Source organism: Triticum urartu, chromosome 2A (assembly GCF_056163025.1).
Source record: "Triticum urartu cultivar PI428250 chromosome 2A, HENAU_Tu73, whole genome shotgun sequence".
Lineage (NCBI taxonomy): Eukaryota > Viridiplantae > Streptophyta > Magnoliopsida > Poales > Poaceae > Triticum > Triticum urartu.
The window spans coordinates 555,087,200-555,100,922 of record NC_141874.1 but is presented as its reverse complement, the minus strand read 5'-3'; the positions used below and the strand labels follow the sequence as shown (position 1 = coordinate 555,100,922).

General features: G+C 48.2%; 1 protein-coding gene across 1 annotated transcript; it reads left to right on the top strand.

Moving 5' to 3' along the window:
• The first annotated feature begins 4,971 nt into the window (after positions 1-4,971).
• LOC147985859 (uncharacterized) lies at positions 4,972-5,826 on the top strand. Its single transcript, XM_087539951.1, has one exon. The coding sequence runs from the start codon at positions 4,972-4,974 to the stop codon at positions 5,824-5,826; it is 855 nt and encodes a 284-aa protein (XP_087396077.1).
• The last annotated feature ends 7,897 nt before the right edge of the window (positions 5,827-13,723 follow it).

Here is a 13,723-nt window from a genome sequence, read left to right as displayed (position 1 = left end):
TAATTCGATAGTTCTGGTGGGGGAGCAAGCAAGGAAGAAGAAAACCTACCTGGGTGGCTTGGGACATCATGACAAAACCAAAATACCTCGGTGGCATGGGTTTTAGAGATATTGAAATTTTCAATCTTGCGTTGCTTGCTCGTCAGGCATGGAGGCTAATGGATGATCCTACATCGCTCAGTGCTAAAATACTTAAGGCGGCCTACTTCCCAGGTAGCAAATTTTTGGACGCAGAATTGGGGAATCATCCTTCGCAGATATGGAGGGCTGTGATTGACAGAAGGGAGGTTTTGAAGCAAGGTATTATCCGAAGGATCGGAAACGGGGCTTCAACAGATATATGGGATACCAGCTGGATCCCAAGGATTGGTCCCTTGTGACCAATTGTAGCGATCTTGGATAACCCTCCAAGGTTAGTGTCCGAACTGATAGAATCCACCTCCGCGTCCTGGAGGGAAGAACTTATCCGGGCAACCTTTCTACCTTTTGATGCGGATGCAATTTTGTCAATCCCATTGTGCACGAGAGTTGTGGATGATTTTTGGGCATGGTCGGGTGAACGTAGCGGTAAATTCACGGTCAGGTCAGCCTACCGGATGGTCATGAACACGAAACACCACCGTGAGAATTGGTTGGAGGGATCTGGTGGGGTTTCAGACCTCAATACAAACAGCAATGAGTGGACAGAGCTTTGGCACATTAAGGTGCCGTCGAAGTTAAAAGTTTTTCTCTAGAGGTTAGCTCAACACTCGATCCCGTCCATGGATGTTTTGCACCGTCGTAATATGTCTACCACCCGCCGTTGCGCCCTCTGTGGCTGTGATGATTCATGGAGACATGCCCTACTGGAGTGCACCATGTCCAGGTGCATATGGTCTTTGGCTAGTCCTTGCCTAGTGGAGCACATGAGCCAGAACACGAACAGGAATGCAAGAAACTGGATCTTCTCAATGCATGAAGTACTATCTCAAGAAGAATTTGTCCTTCTGGTGGTAACGCTGTGGTCGGTCTGGAAAGCTAGGCGAAAGGCGATCTACGAGGACATTTTTCAGAGTCCTCAATCTACACATCACTTTATCCAGGCCTATATGAACGACCTTCTTTCAGCTGAGGAGAGCAGAAGTAGCACGAGGCAGGTGCAGGGAGTACCACGGCCGAGGCCAACACAGTGGATTCATCCTCCGGAGGCAATTTGCAAGATCAATGTAGATGGAGCAGTCTCACAGAACCGGAGGAGGGGAGCTGCAGCGGCAATATGCAGAGATCACAATGGTAATTACCTTGGAGCATCGGCAATACTTGTGAAGGGTGTTTACGATCCACCTACACTTGAAGCCTTGGCTGTTCGGGAGGCGTTAGCCCTTGCCGAAGATCTGAACTTGCAGAGAATACACATTGCATCAGATTGCAAAGCAGTGATTGAGGACTTGAAGGAACAAAACCCGGCTAGCTATGGTGCAATTCTACATGAAATAACAGACCAAGCTACTCGTTTTGCCAAGTGCAACTTTGTTCATGAATTTAGGAGTTCGAATTTCGAGGCTCACAATCTAGCGAAGCATGTTTTAAAGTTATGGGTGGGCCGCCATGTTTGGTTGGGGCACCCTGGTAATCTTGTGTTTGTACCTGTAAACATTACTTCAGGATAAATAAAGCTTCGCGTGATTGTATCAAAAAAACAAGCGAGAAAAGGCCCAAGCTTATGGCCGAGGGACCTACTTTTTGTTACAAATTGGAGGGAAAACACACATGGTGGTGTGAGTGGTCCAGTCGGTGTGTCGGGTAGTCTGGACACCGTATCTTAGAGTCTATCACCCTCAGGTGTTTTCTCCGTTGGCTCGGCATACCATGCTTTGTGTCGTAGACCGACTATTCCTCGGACTTCTCCTCTTTGGAAAGCGCCTCTGCCCTTGGAAATCAAGATTTTTGTGTTGCAATTGTTGAGGGACGGGCTCCCATCTAGGGCGGAGGTGCTCAAGAAACACGACCTTGGTAATGGCTTGTGTCCCCTCTATGATGTCCTGAGGCGGGTACCCACATCCTTTTCTTTTTGCAAGGCGGTGAGAGTTCTCTGAAGCTTTGTTCGTAAGGCTCTAGGGCCTGATTAGGAGGGCTTGGATCTCGCTGGGTTCCTTGAAACTAGAGCCAACCAGACTGGGCGGCCGCGACACCTATTATGGCTTTTGTTTGCGGCGTTGGCTTGGACAATGTGGACAACACGTAATAAAATGACGATTGAGATGGTCTTTCCTCGTCATGCCTCTGATCCGTTCTTCAAATTCCTTGCTTTTTTGTAGCATTGGCACCTGTTGCCTAAGCAGCGTGACTGTGAGAGTCTAAAACTTATGATGGATGTGTTGCATGCTACCGCTCGCCATCTATCCTCGCGGTAGGATCCATGAGTATGTAGCCACTTGGTAGCTTTATTTCTTATTTCTTTTATGCTTTTTTGGGCGTGTTTTCGTTCCTGCTCCAACCGTCTATGTTGCTTTGATGCATTTAAACTTGTTGTATGGATGTTAGTTTTATTTATAAAGCGGGACGAAAGCCTATTTCGAGAGTTAGGAGCATAGCGATTTTGTTTAATTCTTTGGTCTTTCTTGCCTTTAAAAAACAATTGTTGCAGTAATACTACAAAAATGTGCCATTTCTTTGAAAGGTTGTGTTTTTAAAAAATAACTTGATTTTAAAAATTGTTCACATAAATTTAAATATTGTAAATTTTAGAAAATGTGCATGAACTTAAATAATAAAAAATCTTGAACTTAAACAAATGTAAGATTTTTTAAAATTTTCTTCGGTTCTAAAAATTGTTCGTGATTTTAATTTTTTTCACAAAAAGTTAAAATAATCATGAATCTTAAAAACATTCTCAAATTATATTCACAATTCTTTATAAAATGTTTATGATTTGAAAATATTATAAATAATAGAAAAGGTTAGAGAAAGAACAAGAATAAATAAATAAAAACATCTCGAAAACCCCCACCAAAGAAGTATGTGTCGGAAACGGTAAATGAAGACGGCGCATGCCCCGACCCTCTGTGTGTAATCCCACTATTTTGACCAATAAAGCGTCAAATAGGACTTTGCCCGTGGGGGTTAAAAATTAGCATGACGTAGAAAAATATGGATCACATAAACTGCATGGACTTTCCTAAATCTTTTTGGCTGATGGACTTTCCTAAAGAAAACCCACATGTACCATTCATTGGGTGGTTGGTTTTGTGGTTATCTCTGTTAGGGACACGGAGTCAAGGATAGCTATGTTTTGTAGTGGTATCATGTGTTGAATCAGAATTGTAGAAATAATGAATAGAACTAGATTTTGAAAACATGCTCTCTCTATGCTCATTAAATAATATTGGTGAAAGAACTACTGAATGGGAGCAAGTACCCTCACTCTCATCACTTGATACCATGTGGTCTCACCTTTTGAAATAGATTCCCCTTCCCATAAGTCACCCTTGAGCTAAGACGGCAGTGGCGGAGCCAGGAATTTGCTCCTGGGTATTCATTGCAAATTTGTTTTTGCAATTCAATAGAAGATGTCGGGTTTTTTTTCCCAATGCAATAGAAAGTGGCGGAGCCAGTTTTTTTTTCCAATGCAATAGAAAACAAACACAAATGTCCGAAATGATGCAAATTCTTACATTACAAGAACATAAGAAAAAAAATCAGATACATTCTAGAATTTCATCAAAGTTGCAATCAGTAGCTGATGCACACACGTACAAAGCCTGGCAATGAACTATCCAGCAAAGCTCCAGGTGGTCACATTCAATAACACTTTTGGAGTTTTGGTCTTGCCAATAAATAATTTCTTGGGTTTTTTTTCTTTTGAAAATAGAACAATACACGGCTCCATTGCATGCAGTAAGCTTGCTGGAAAATATATTCTTATAACAGTAAAATCTCCTGCTCTTAAAGTTGTTTGCATAGTTGATATGTCTGAAAATTTCTAAATGATTACTTGATCATGATTTTTATTTTAGTAGTTGGCAGATGGAAAGGATTCATGAACCAGCAACATAATGCCAGAATTATACTATTACTATGGCTGATTCTTGACCTTTCTATTCCGTTCTAAATCAGAGGATAAATTTACCTGGGCGGATGGATCTCGTGGAGCTTTTGTAATGGCGGGCGGCGAGAGCAGAGCTGCGGAGGGCAGTGACCTGGGACCAGCGGAGGCCAGAGGGCCGGACCCGGAGTGGCAGTTCGCGGACTTGCTTGCTTGCCGCGCCGCCGCCACCACTTTCCTGCAGGTGCCATCCGCCGCCGCCTCGGCCGGCTGCAGCCTGCAGGCAGCTAGGTCGTGGGGAGCAGGAGAGAATAGTGTTGGAATAAGCCACGGCTTGGTGTGGTCGGGCTCGTCGGGCGCGACGGATTCGCGCGGGACGTGCGGGACGCACCGGTGCAGTCGGGCTCGTCGGACGCGTCGGGTGCGCGCGGGACGTACAGGACGCAGCGGAAGCCGTGGCAAAGTGTGTAGCATGTGTACTCAGTCTGGCGCGTAGAGCAAGCCTGTTGGCAAATGTGATGGCCAAGTTTGCTAGATGCATGCAGGTAGTTAGTTGGGACGCATCACATGCTCGGCTGGGTCGTTGCCGTTGAGGGAATGATGCGTGGGTGCTATATATGCATGCATGTAGGAGTCAGTTGCTGGTACTTAGCTAGTTAGTGGCCGGCGGGCGTGGGTGCATGGTTTAGTTAGTTGGCTTAGTGGTCAGGTGATCCGTGCGTGTGCGTGCGTGCGTGAGGCAAATGCCGGTGTGTGTCTGGCTATATAAGCCATGTATTGGTGTTGGGAAGAGTTTTGTGCTCTGGGAATAGTAACGGGGCTGTGTGTGCAGCCGGGTGAAACTCCAGTGTATTGTGCTCCTTCTTCTACCTCTAGTCCTGAGTGAGAGAGAGAGCTGCAACAACAATTGGTATACAGAGCTTCGGTTCGGGCGATCACCGGCGACCATGGCGCTCATCCCACACGGCGACGGCACGGGCGGATCGGCGACGATGGCGATGCCGATGCTGACCGTGGACAACTACACGGTCTGGGCCATCAAGGCGCATGCGATCCTCGACATACACACCGTATGGGAGGCGGTGGCGCCGGGCGACGCGGCAGTGAACGCTAAGAAGGACAAGATAGCGCGCGCGTTGCTCCTCGGGGCGTTGCCGGAGGACGTGCTGCTGCAGGTGGCGATGAAGCTCACCGCCAGGGAGGTATGGGACTCCTTGAAGGTGAGGTTCGTCGGCGCCGATCGGGTCCGCGCGGCGAGGCTGGGGACGCTGCGCGACGAATTCGACCGGATGAAGATGGCGGACGGCGAGGAGCTCGACGTGTACGGCAGGAGGCTCGCGGCGATGGCGGCGAGGTATGCCAACCTCGGGGAGACGCTGGGCGATGCAGCACTTGTCAAGAAGTTGCTGGATACGGTGCCGGATCGCCTCTTCCACGTCGTCGCTGGCATCGAGCAGTTCCACGACGTGACGACGATGACGTTCGACGAAGCGCTTGGGCGGCTGCGTGCGTTCGACGAGCGGGTTCGGCGCCGTGGACAAGACGGCGGCGAGCGCGGGGGTGAACAGCTGCTCATGACGGCGGCGCAGTGGGCAGCGCGGGAGCGTCGACACGACGGTGCTCGGGACGACGACGACGGGCGCAACGTGGCGTCGGGGAGCAGCGGCAACAGACGCAGGCGCTGCTACAAGTGCGGGGAGCACGGGCACTTCCGGCATGAGTGCCAGCAGCTGCGGAAAGGACCGGCGGCGGAGCAGACTCTCTCGGCCGGCGCCAATGTCGACGACGACGGACTCCTCTAGGCCGTGGCTTAGGGGGTGTGTGTTGGAATAAGCCACGGCTTGGTGTGGTCGGGCTCGTCGGGCGCGACGGATTCACGCGGGACGTGCGGGACGCACCGGTGCAGTCGGGCTCGTCGGACACGTCAGGTGCGCGCGGGACGTATGGGACGCAGCGGAAGCCGTGGCAAAGTGTGTAGCGTGTGTACTCAGTCTGGTGCGTAAAGCAAGCCTGTTGGCAAATGTGATGGCCAAGTTTGCTAGATGCATGCAGGTAGTTATGATGCGTGGGTGCTATATATGCATGCATGTAGGAGTCAGTTGCTGGTACTTAGCTAGTTAGTGGCCGGCGGGCGTGGGTGCATGGTTTAGTTAGTTGGCTTAGTGGTCAGGTGATCCGTGCGTGTGCGTGCGTGCGTGAGGCAAATGTCGGTGTGTGTCTGGCTATATAAGCCATGTATTGGTGTTGGGAAGAGTTTTGTGCTCTGGGAATAGTAACCGGGCTGTGTGTGTGCAGCCGGATGAAACTCCAGTGTATTGTGCTCCTTCTTCTACCTCTAGTCCTCAGTGAGAGAGAGAGCTGCAACAACAAATAGATGATGCGTACTGGACTGGAGTCGGCCAGTTTGAGGCCTTGAGTTGTTGTGTGGGCTGGACCTGGACATGTGTCGAGTGGGATTTGGCTGTTTCTATCTATATATAACTTTTTTTGCCCCAAAATCATTGGTATTCCATGGAATACCAGGGAATACCCCTGGCTCCGCCATTGCAGTGACCTGGGACCGGCGGAGGCCAGAGGGCCGGACCCGGAGTGGCAGTTCGCGGACTTGCTTGCTTGCTGCGCCGCCGCCACCACTTTCCTACAGGTGCCATCTGCCGCCGCCTCGGCCGGCTGTAGCCTGCAGGCAGCTAGGTCGTGGGGAGCAGGGAGAATAGATGATGCGTACTGGACTGGAGTCAGCCAGTTTGAGGCCTTGAGTTGTTGTGTGGGCTAGACTTGGACATGTGTCGAGTGGGATTTGGCTGTTTCTATCTATATATAACTTTTTTTGCCCCAAAATCATTGGTATTCCATGGAATACCAGCGAATACCCCTGGCTCCGCCATTGCAGTGACCTGGGACCGGCGGAGGCCAGAGGGCCGGACCCGGAGTGGCAGTTCGCGGACTTGCTTGCTTGCCGCGCCGCCGCCACCACTTTCCTACAGGTGCCATCTATCGCCGCCTCGGCCGGCTGTAGCCTGTAGGCAGCTAGGTCGTGGGAAGCAGGGGAGAATAGATGATGCGTACTAGACTGGAGTCAGCCAGTTTGAGGCCTTGAGTTGTTGTGTGGGCTGGACCTGGACATGTGTCGAGTGGGATTTGGCTGTTTCTATCTATATATAACTCTTTTTGCCCCAAAATCATTGGTATTCCATGGAATACCAGGGAATACCCCTGGCTCCGCCATTGCAGTGACCTGGGACCGGCGGAGGCCAGAGGGCCGGACCCGGAGTGGCAGTTCGCAGACTTGCTTGCTTGTCGCGCCGCCGCCACCACTTTCCTACAGGTGCCATCCGCCACCGTCTCGGCCGGCTGTAGCCTGCAGGCAGCTAGGTCGTGGGGAGCAGGGGAGAATAGATGATGCGTACTGGACTGGAGTCGGCCAGTTTGAGGCCTTGAGTTGTTGTGTGGGCTGGACCTGGACATGTGTCGAGTGGGCTTTGGCTGTTTCTATCTATATATATAACTTTTTTGCCCCAAAATCATTGGTATTCCATGGAATACCAGGGAATACCCCTGGCTCCGCCATTGTAAGACGGTGATCACAATGCAGGCAAGGTAGGGGTGGGTGGCTGGGAGGCGCTTCGGCCTGATGGTTGTTTCAGCCTTACAAAGGGTTTCCTCCTTGCCCCACTCAAAATCTGCCACACACTTTCCTCAAAATTTCTCTCGGCGCGGGTCCTCTTCGGTCTCGTTGGGGAAAGGACCCCTAGGAGGGCTCGACATGGCTGATGCGGGTGAGTGCGGCGATGTCAGGGGAATATGGGTCAAGAGTGGAGCTGGCGAAGGGAGAAGATGGGCATGAGGAGTGGCGTCCCCGCTCGGGATGGGCCGGTTTATATACCGGCAAATGGGTGTGCTTCGATGAAAATGAAGCATGGTTTGACATGCGCGGGTGGAAAATTGGTGAAAATGCGGTGGCAGCCATGAATGGACGCTCTTCATGGTGGAAAAGTGATTGCGCCATTTGCAGCAGCAGAAGCGGCAGTCATGCGTACTGTTATGCCACTGACAAGGCTGGGCCTGGAGGAAGAAATGGTCTGAAACTTCCTTCCGGCATGGGTGGTTGGGTTTGGAGGCCACTCCATATAAGTGACACCAGCCTCCAAATATGGAGGCTTGTTGGCTAGATTTAAAGCAGGCTTCAAAAATTATGCAGATCGAGGCCAAGATAATGATTGTAGTAGATCACCCTTTTCAACCATGGCCGACATATAGGTGACTATTATGATGATTCAGGCATATGATGAATCTGCTAGAGTTACTCTTACTTTCTTACCACATAAAAAATTACATGTTGCATGTGATGTACCCTTTCATCTCGTGGATCCCAGATGCACAGGTGATTAGGGTTTTTCCATACCCTCTGTCGGTGTTGTTGCCTATCTGCCTCGTCTCCTGGGCTCTTAGGGCCATGGAGGCACGGTTGATCCCGGGCCTTGCCAGCGGGAGGACTCATGCTTCATTTTTAGGTATTATTTTGATTTTGGTTAGGGTTTCTGTCCTACTTAGGAAGGCGAGTCGCCGACGGCTCCCTTAAGATGGAATAAGATTTTTCCCGCCTAACCCCGTCCCTACGGTGCGACTAGCGTCATCGGAGAGCGTGTCTCTAGTGGACCTTACGGGCTTTGATCGGTGTTTGTCTCCACGGGCCTGCTTGGATCTAGTCTTAGCTCGTCTGCGTTTCTGTGTCTACATGTTGGATTCTTTCGATCGACACTTCTCTTCATCGGTGATGGTTGTTGTTCTGATGCGTTGTTCCTGTGTGTGAACAAGTAAATTCGAAAGAACTAGCAAAAAATAAAATATATTTTATATGAAAGATGAACAGGTTTTTTATGTGCCTGCAAAATTGCATGACGATATGACATCATGAGAGCTTTTGGAAAAAAAAATGAAAATCGAAGCTTGGAGAAAGGTTCAAATTTTCTGGAGCAGTTATTTTTTTTCTGTCCCGAGCTCCAGGTGTCATGTGGTCATGAAATTTTGCAGGCACATAGAGAATTTGTTAATGTATTATTTATAAAAAGGTTTGAATTCTTTTGATTTTTTTTGCTAAAAAATTATGTTTCCATTCTTCATACACGAGAACATCTGAACATGAGTTCGTGAGCAGCATGGGGTTTCCGTACAGACACAGGCCTATATAGGTGGTGCCAAGGGAAGCCTTTGACGCTGTAGCATAGCCTCTGAGGCTCTGACATTACTCCATGTGGCTGCAAGAGCAGTGGTGGCGGCTGTCCTCCCACTTCTCCTTGTTGTCGCTTCCAGCGCCGACGACTGCGTCTCTATGGCCGGCAACCGATAAGCCGGGCTTCGTCTTTGGAACGGCCTCCTCGTCCTATCAGGTTTCCACTCGTTTTTCCTTTCATTGATTCCCTTCATGGATCACGTAGGTTGTGACGTTGTCGGTTTCCTTTCTTAGTTCATCACAGCTAGTTAGTGTGAAAGCTGTAGCATAACTAAGCTTCTTCCTTTTTGCGGGGAGTAGCATAATTAAGCTGATGCTCCGTGATGTGTTCATTCACCGGCTCTTATGAATTTTTTTTTGCGGGTCTTATGAATATGATCAGAAGTTAAAACAAGGTGGGTTCTAGGAAATGCATGGACTGATGGACGGAGTGAGAAAAATGGACCAGAATCATGAATGTTTTTGAAATGGAGGCAATTTTTTTGCCTCATCAATTAATTAAGAAGAAAATAATCGCCTAGTTAATTAATAGAAAATCGGGCGAAAACCAATACACACGGAACAATGACTAACTACTCACATGGCAAGAAACTCACAACCGCACGAGCGGCAACCGCCAGACTCTTCGAAAACACAAAATCCACAAACCCCGGCATTGCTCCTACGCCAAGTGACCCCCGACAAGAACACCTCGACACAAGACATCAGACACCTCCCAACCCACAACGACAATCCAATCCAAGAGGATGGGCCGAGAGACCGAAGATCATCCATCAAGCAGCAAGAGACGCCTTGCCTATGGCGCCACTCTTGCTGCTGCCTACATTCTTTTATTTGCCTTTTATTGACGTCCCGTCAGGAGGCAAGCATGGTAACAAGTTGGAGAAATTAACTATACTCAAGTTCAGCATATATGAGAGTTGATCCTTGTTCTGAACCAAGAAGTGATTAGCCAATTAACTATCTACGGTCTCCCCTTACAATCATAAATGATATCTACATTATTATTATTATTTTGTTCTGCCATCATCTTATTACAAATTTGCCCGACATTTACATGCATGCAGTATGAGGGGGGGGGGGGGGGGGGGGGGGTTGCAATGGAGGGAGGCAGGGGACCAAGCATCTGGGGCCTGACGTGCATGAGAGGTTACCCTGTCAGATGGTTAAATTAAGCACAGGTGTTGGATAAAAAGAGGATTTCTTAGCTTGAACTCAGGAACTGTTGACACTCTTGGACAACATGGCTGTCTACAATGGACAATACTAGTAATAGATTAAGACTTAACAACTTGTTCTAGCGGCCGGCCGGCCTAGATACCTAGTCCACTTTGACAGTAACCCTTTGACGCACAGTCATAACCACTGCAATATATACAGGTATCCTCCTCTGCAACTACCCCATATACGGCTGCAAGAGCGTTGGTGGCGATGCCTGGTCGCCTTCTCCTCTCATTTGTCCTTCTGGCTGTCGCTTCCGGCGCCTACGATGGCGCCGGACGGCAGCTGATAAGCCGGGGGAGCTTCCCCAAGGGCTTCGTCTTCGGAACGGCCTCCTCGTCCTATCAGGTTTCAACTTCTTCCGTCTATTGGTTTGCTTTTCTCAGTTCAGAACAACTTGGTTGCTGCTACAAGTACGGAAGCCGTTTGAGCAATATATTCAGGAGGAAGTACAGAAGCTGGTTGTAGCAAGCATGCAAGCGGCTGCTTCTTAATATTAGAAGTAAATGTAGTTAGAAATATAACTAGAAAACAACTCATGGAAGGAGTAAGAACAAATAGAACGAGATCATGAATGCTTGTAAGAAAGAAGAGGGACGAAAATTATACTCAACTCGACATGTATGATTTGATCTTTGATTCCGATCTGCAAAGTGATTAGCCAATTAATTACTTCCGCCATCCCATAATATAAGATGTTATTACATCTAAATATTTTATTCTGGATCTGGTATCGTGCAAATGCACAATTGCACATGGGACACTCTTGCACATGCAGTCTTTTTTTTACCCGCAAACCATAGAACAATTGTTATTACATTTCATTATAATAAAATTAAGTATGAACAAGCAAGAAAAAACAGTAAACGGCAGCCTATCCAAACAAAATTAACAGTATGCATAAGCAGTGATTGGCCAGTTAACTACATCTGCCAGTTTGACTATGTACATTATGAAATCTCGGTTGTGGATCTGGTCTGCTCTTGCAATTAACTAATAACAATATCTATATTATGAAACATTTGGTACTGGCATCATCTTATTACAAATATATTGGACAATGACATGCATGCAGTATGAGGGTGGTGCAATGGAGGGGGGCAGGGGACCAAGCATCTGGGACAACTTCACTCACCTGCACCCAGGCATGTATATATAATACATACTTCTGCCACACGCAGCTTGTATCTTTATTTTTTGCGATGCAACTTGTACCCTTTTATTGTGGAAAAATGTTACTCCCTCTGTTCACTTTTATAAGGCCTTAAAGACATTTTAGACAATGTGCAAAATAGCATATTTTCAGTTGTCTGAAATGACTTATAAAAATAAACGGAGGGAGTAGTAACTTGGTGCCTTGTCAAGAACATACTCCCTCTGCCTTAAAATAAATATCTCAAATTTAGCACAACTTTGTGTATTAAAGTTAGTATAAGGCTGAGATACTTATTTTAGGACAGAGGGAATATGTATTAATTAACGTGAACATATATTCATTAAGTAATTACATCCTACAAACTCTGCATCAAACTTCTATACATTTACGAGGTAAGCATAACTTAGTTTGTTAGGCCTTGTACAATGATAGGTGCTTACAGTGGCAGAGACAGGGGGTGCCAGCCAGGGCCCTGCCCCCCCCCCCCCCCCCCCTAACATCTGTGATTTAGGCCTAATATATGAATAGTAGCAGTGATTTTTTTGCTAAAAATGGATGTTTTTGATGGATTGGCCCATCCCAACAAGGTTTAACAATACTCGGCCCTTCTCATCCTATTTTTCTGGCTCCGCCACTGGATGCCTATGCACAAGTGCTTGAGGAAAAAGAGTAGCTTTGCGTCTCGTCTTGCAATGTAGAGGTGTCATGCAAAAGTGATTCGTTTCTCAGCTGGAAGGGTTGGGGTCTTTTTTCTCTTTGTTTTTTCCGTGGATGGAGGCTTGAAGGGAGCAGTTATTCCTTCCAAGCACCGGCTGGCACCAGAAGCAAACATTTACTTCTGCCTCCCTTCTTAAGCACCGGTGCAATCACATATGAGAAAACAAAATATGACATCTAGCTAAGGACCCACCGTTGTACAGGGCCTTAAGTATCCACCCTATACAAATAAGTATTGGTGCTTAAAGAAAGATTGATTTATTTCTCTAAGCACCTCGCTTAAGCGTTTTGCATTGTATAAGACCTTAGGTTCCTTGTGGTCAAGCATGAGCGCCGCTTGGTACGAACACATAAGGAGGCCTCGTACCTTTTAATTAGCATGCCACGCTGATCCTCAAAGTCAGGCCTTCGGCCCGGCATGACACAACCTTTTTAAATGGCCGATAGAGGCCATGCCGCGTCAGACGCCAGGTTGGTACCTTCCATTAACAAGTCGGAGCAAAATGGTTGAACAGAGGGGAGGTGATGTCCTTAGGGACGACCATGGCAGCTTCCTTGCGGGCACGTGCCATTTTTTTCCCTTCCACTCACGATACCGAGGTGGCGGAAATGATGGCATGTCGGCGGGCCCTTATTTTGGCGAAAGAACTTAACGTCCAAAAGGTTATTCTCAAGACGGACTCTTGAGTGGTGGTGAGCAAAATCAAAAATGAGCAAAGGGATTTCTCTATAAAATGGACAATGAGTCGACGAAGTTAAATGGTTATTTTACTCTTTTCTTAAGTTTAGAGTTGCTTGGGTGTGACGATTGGTTAATAAAATCACACATATCCTAGGTAGAAAGGATTATATTAAACAATTGTGTAAAATCTGGCTCCATGTATCTCCCGAGTGTGAAATCGCTTGGGATCGGGCTCTGAACTTTGAATAAAGCAACAACGTTCCCTAAAGAAATGGTCGAACACCAAAACAACAGGGGGATTCTAGAAAGAAAAAAAAAGAACGGGGCAAACGATTGAATCCAGAGTACAGATAGAGAACTGACCGCCGGCCAGGATCGAACAACCCACGCCGCGAGCATGGGCAAAAATCCAGCCGAGAGGGAGGGAGTAGAATAGATCCCGCCAGGTCAAGCGACCGACAAACGCGAGGACCGCTCGCGGCGGCAGATCCGTTGGTGTACGTACGGCCACAACGGGCCCGAAGCCTCCAGGCGATTGGGAGCACCTTCCACGACAGCGCCGCCCACCGCGCCCCTACCACTTACGCTTTCGACGAGCAGTGCACTGCGCCGCCACCAACTCGGGCCGCTGCCATGGCCGCACCCACCTACCCAAGCCGGCCGGGCACGAGGAGGAAGACCCCGCCGTCACTA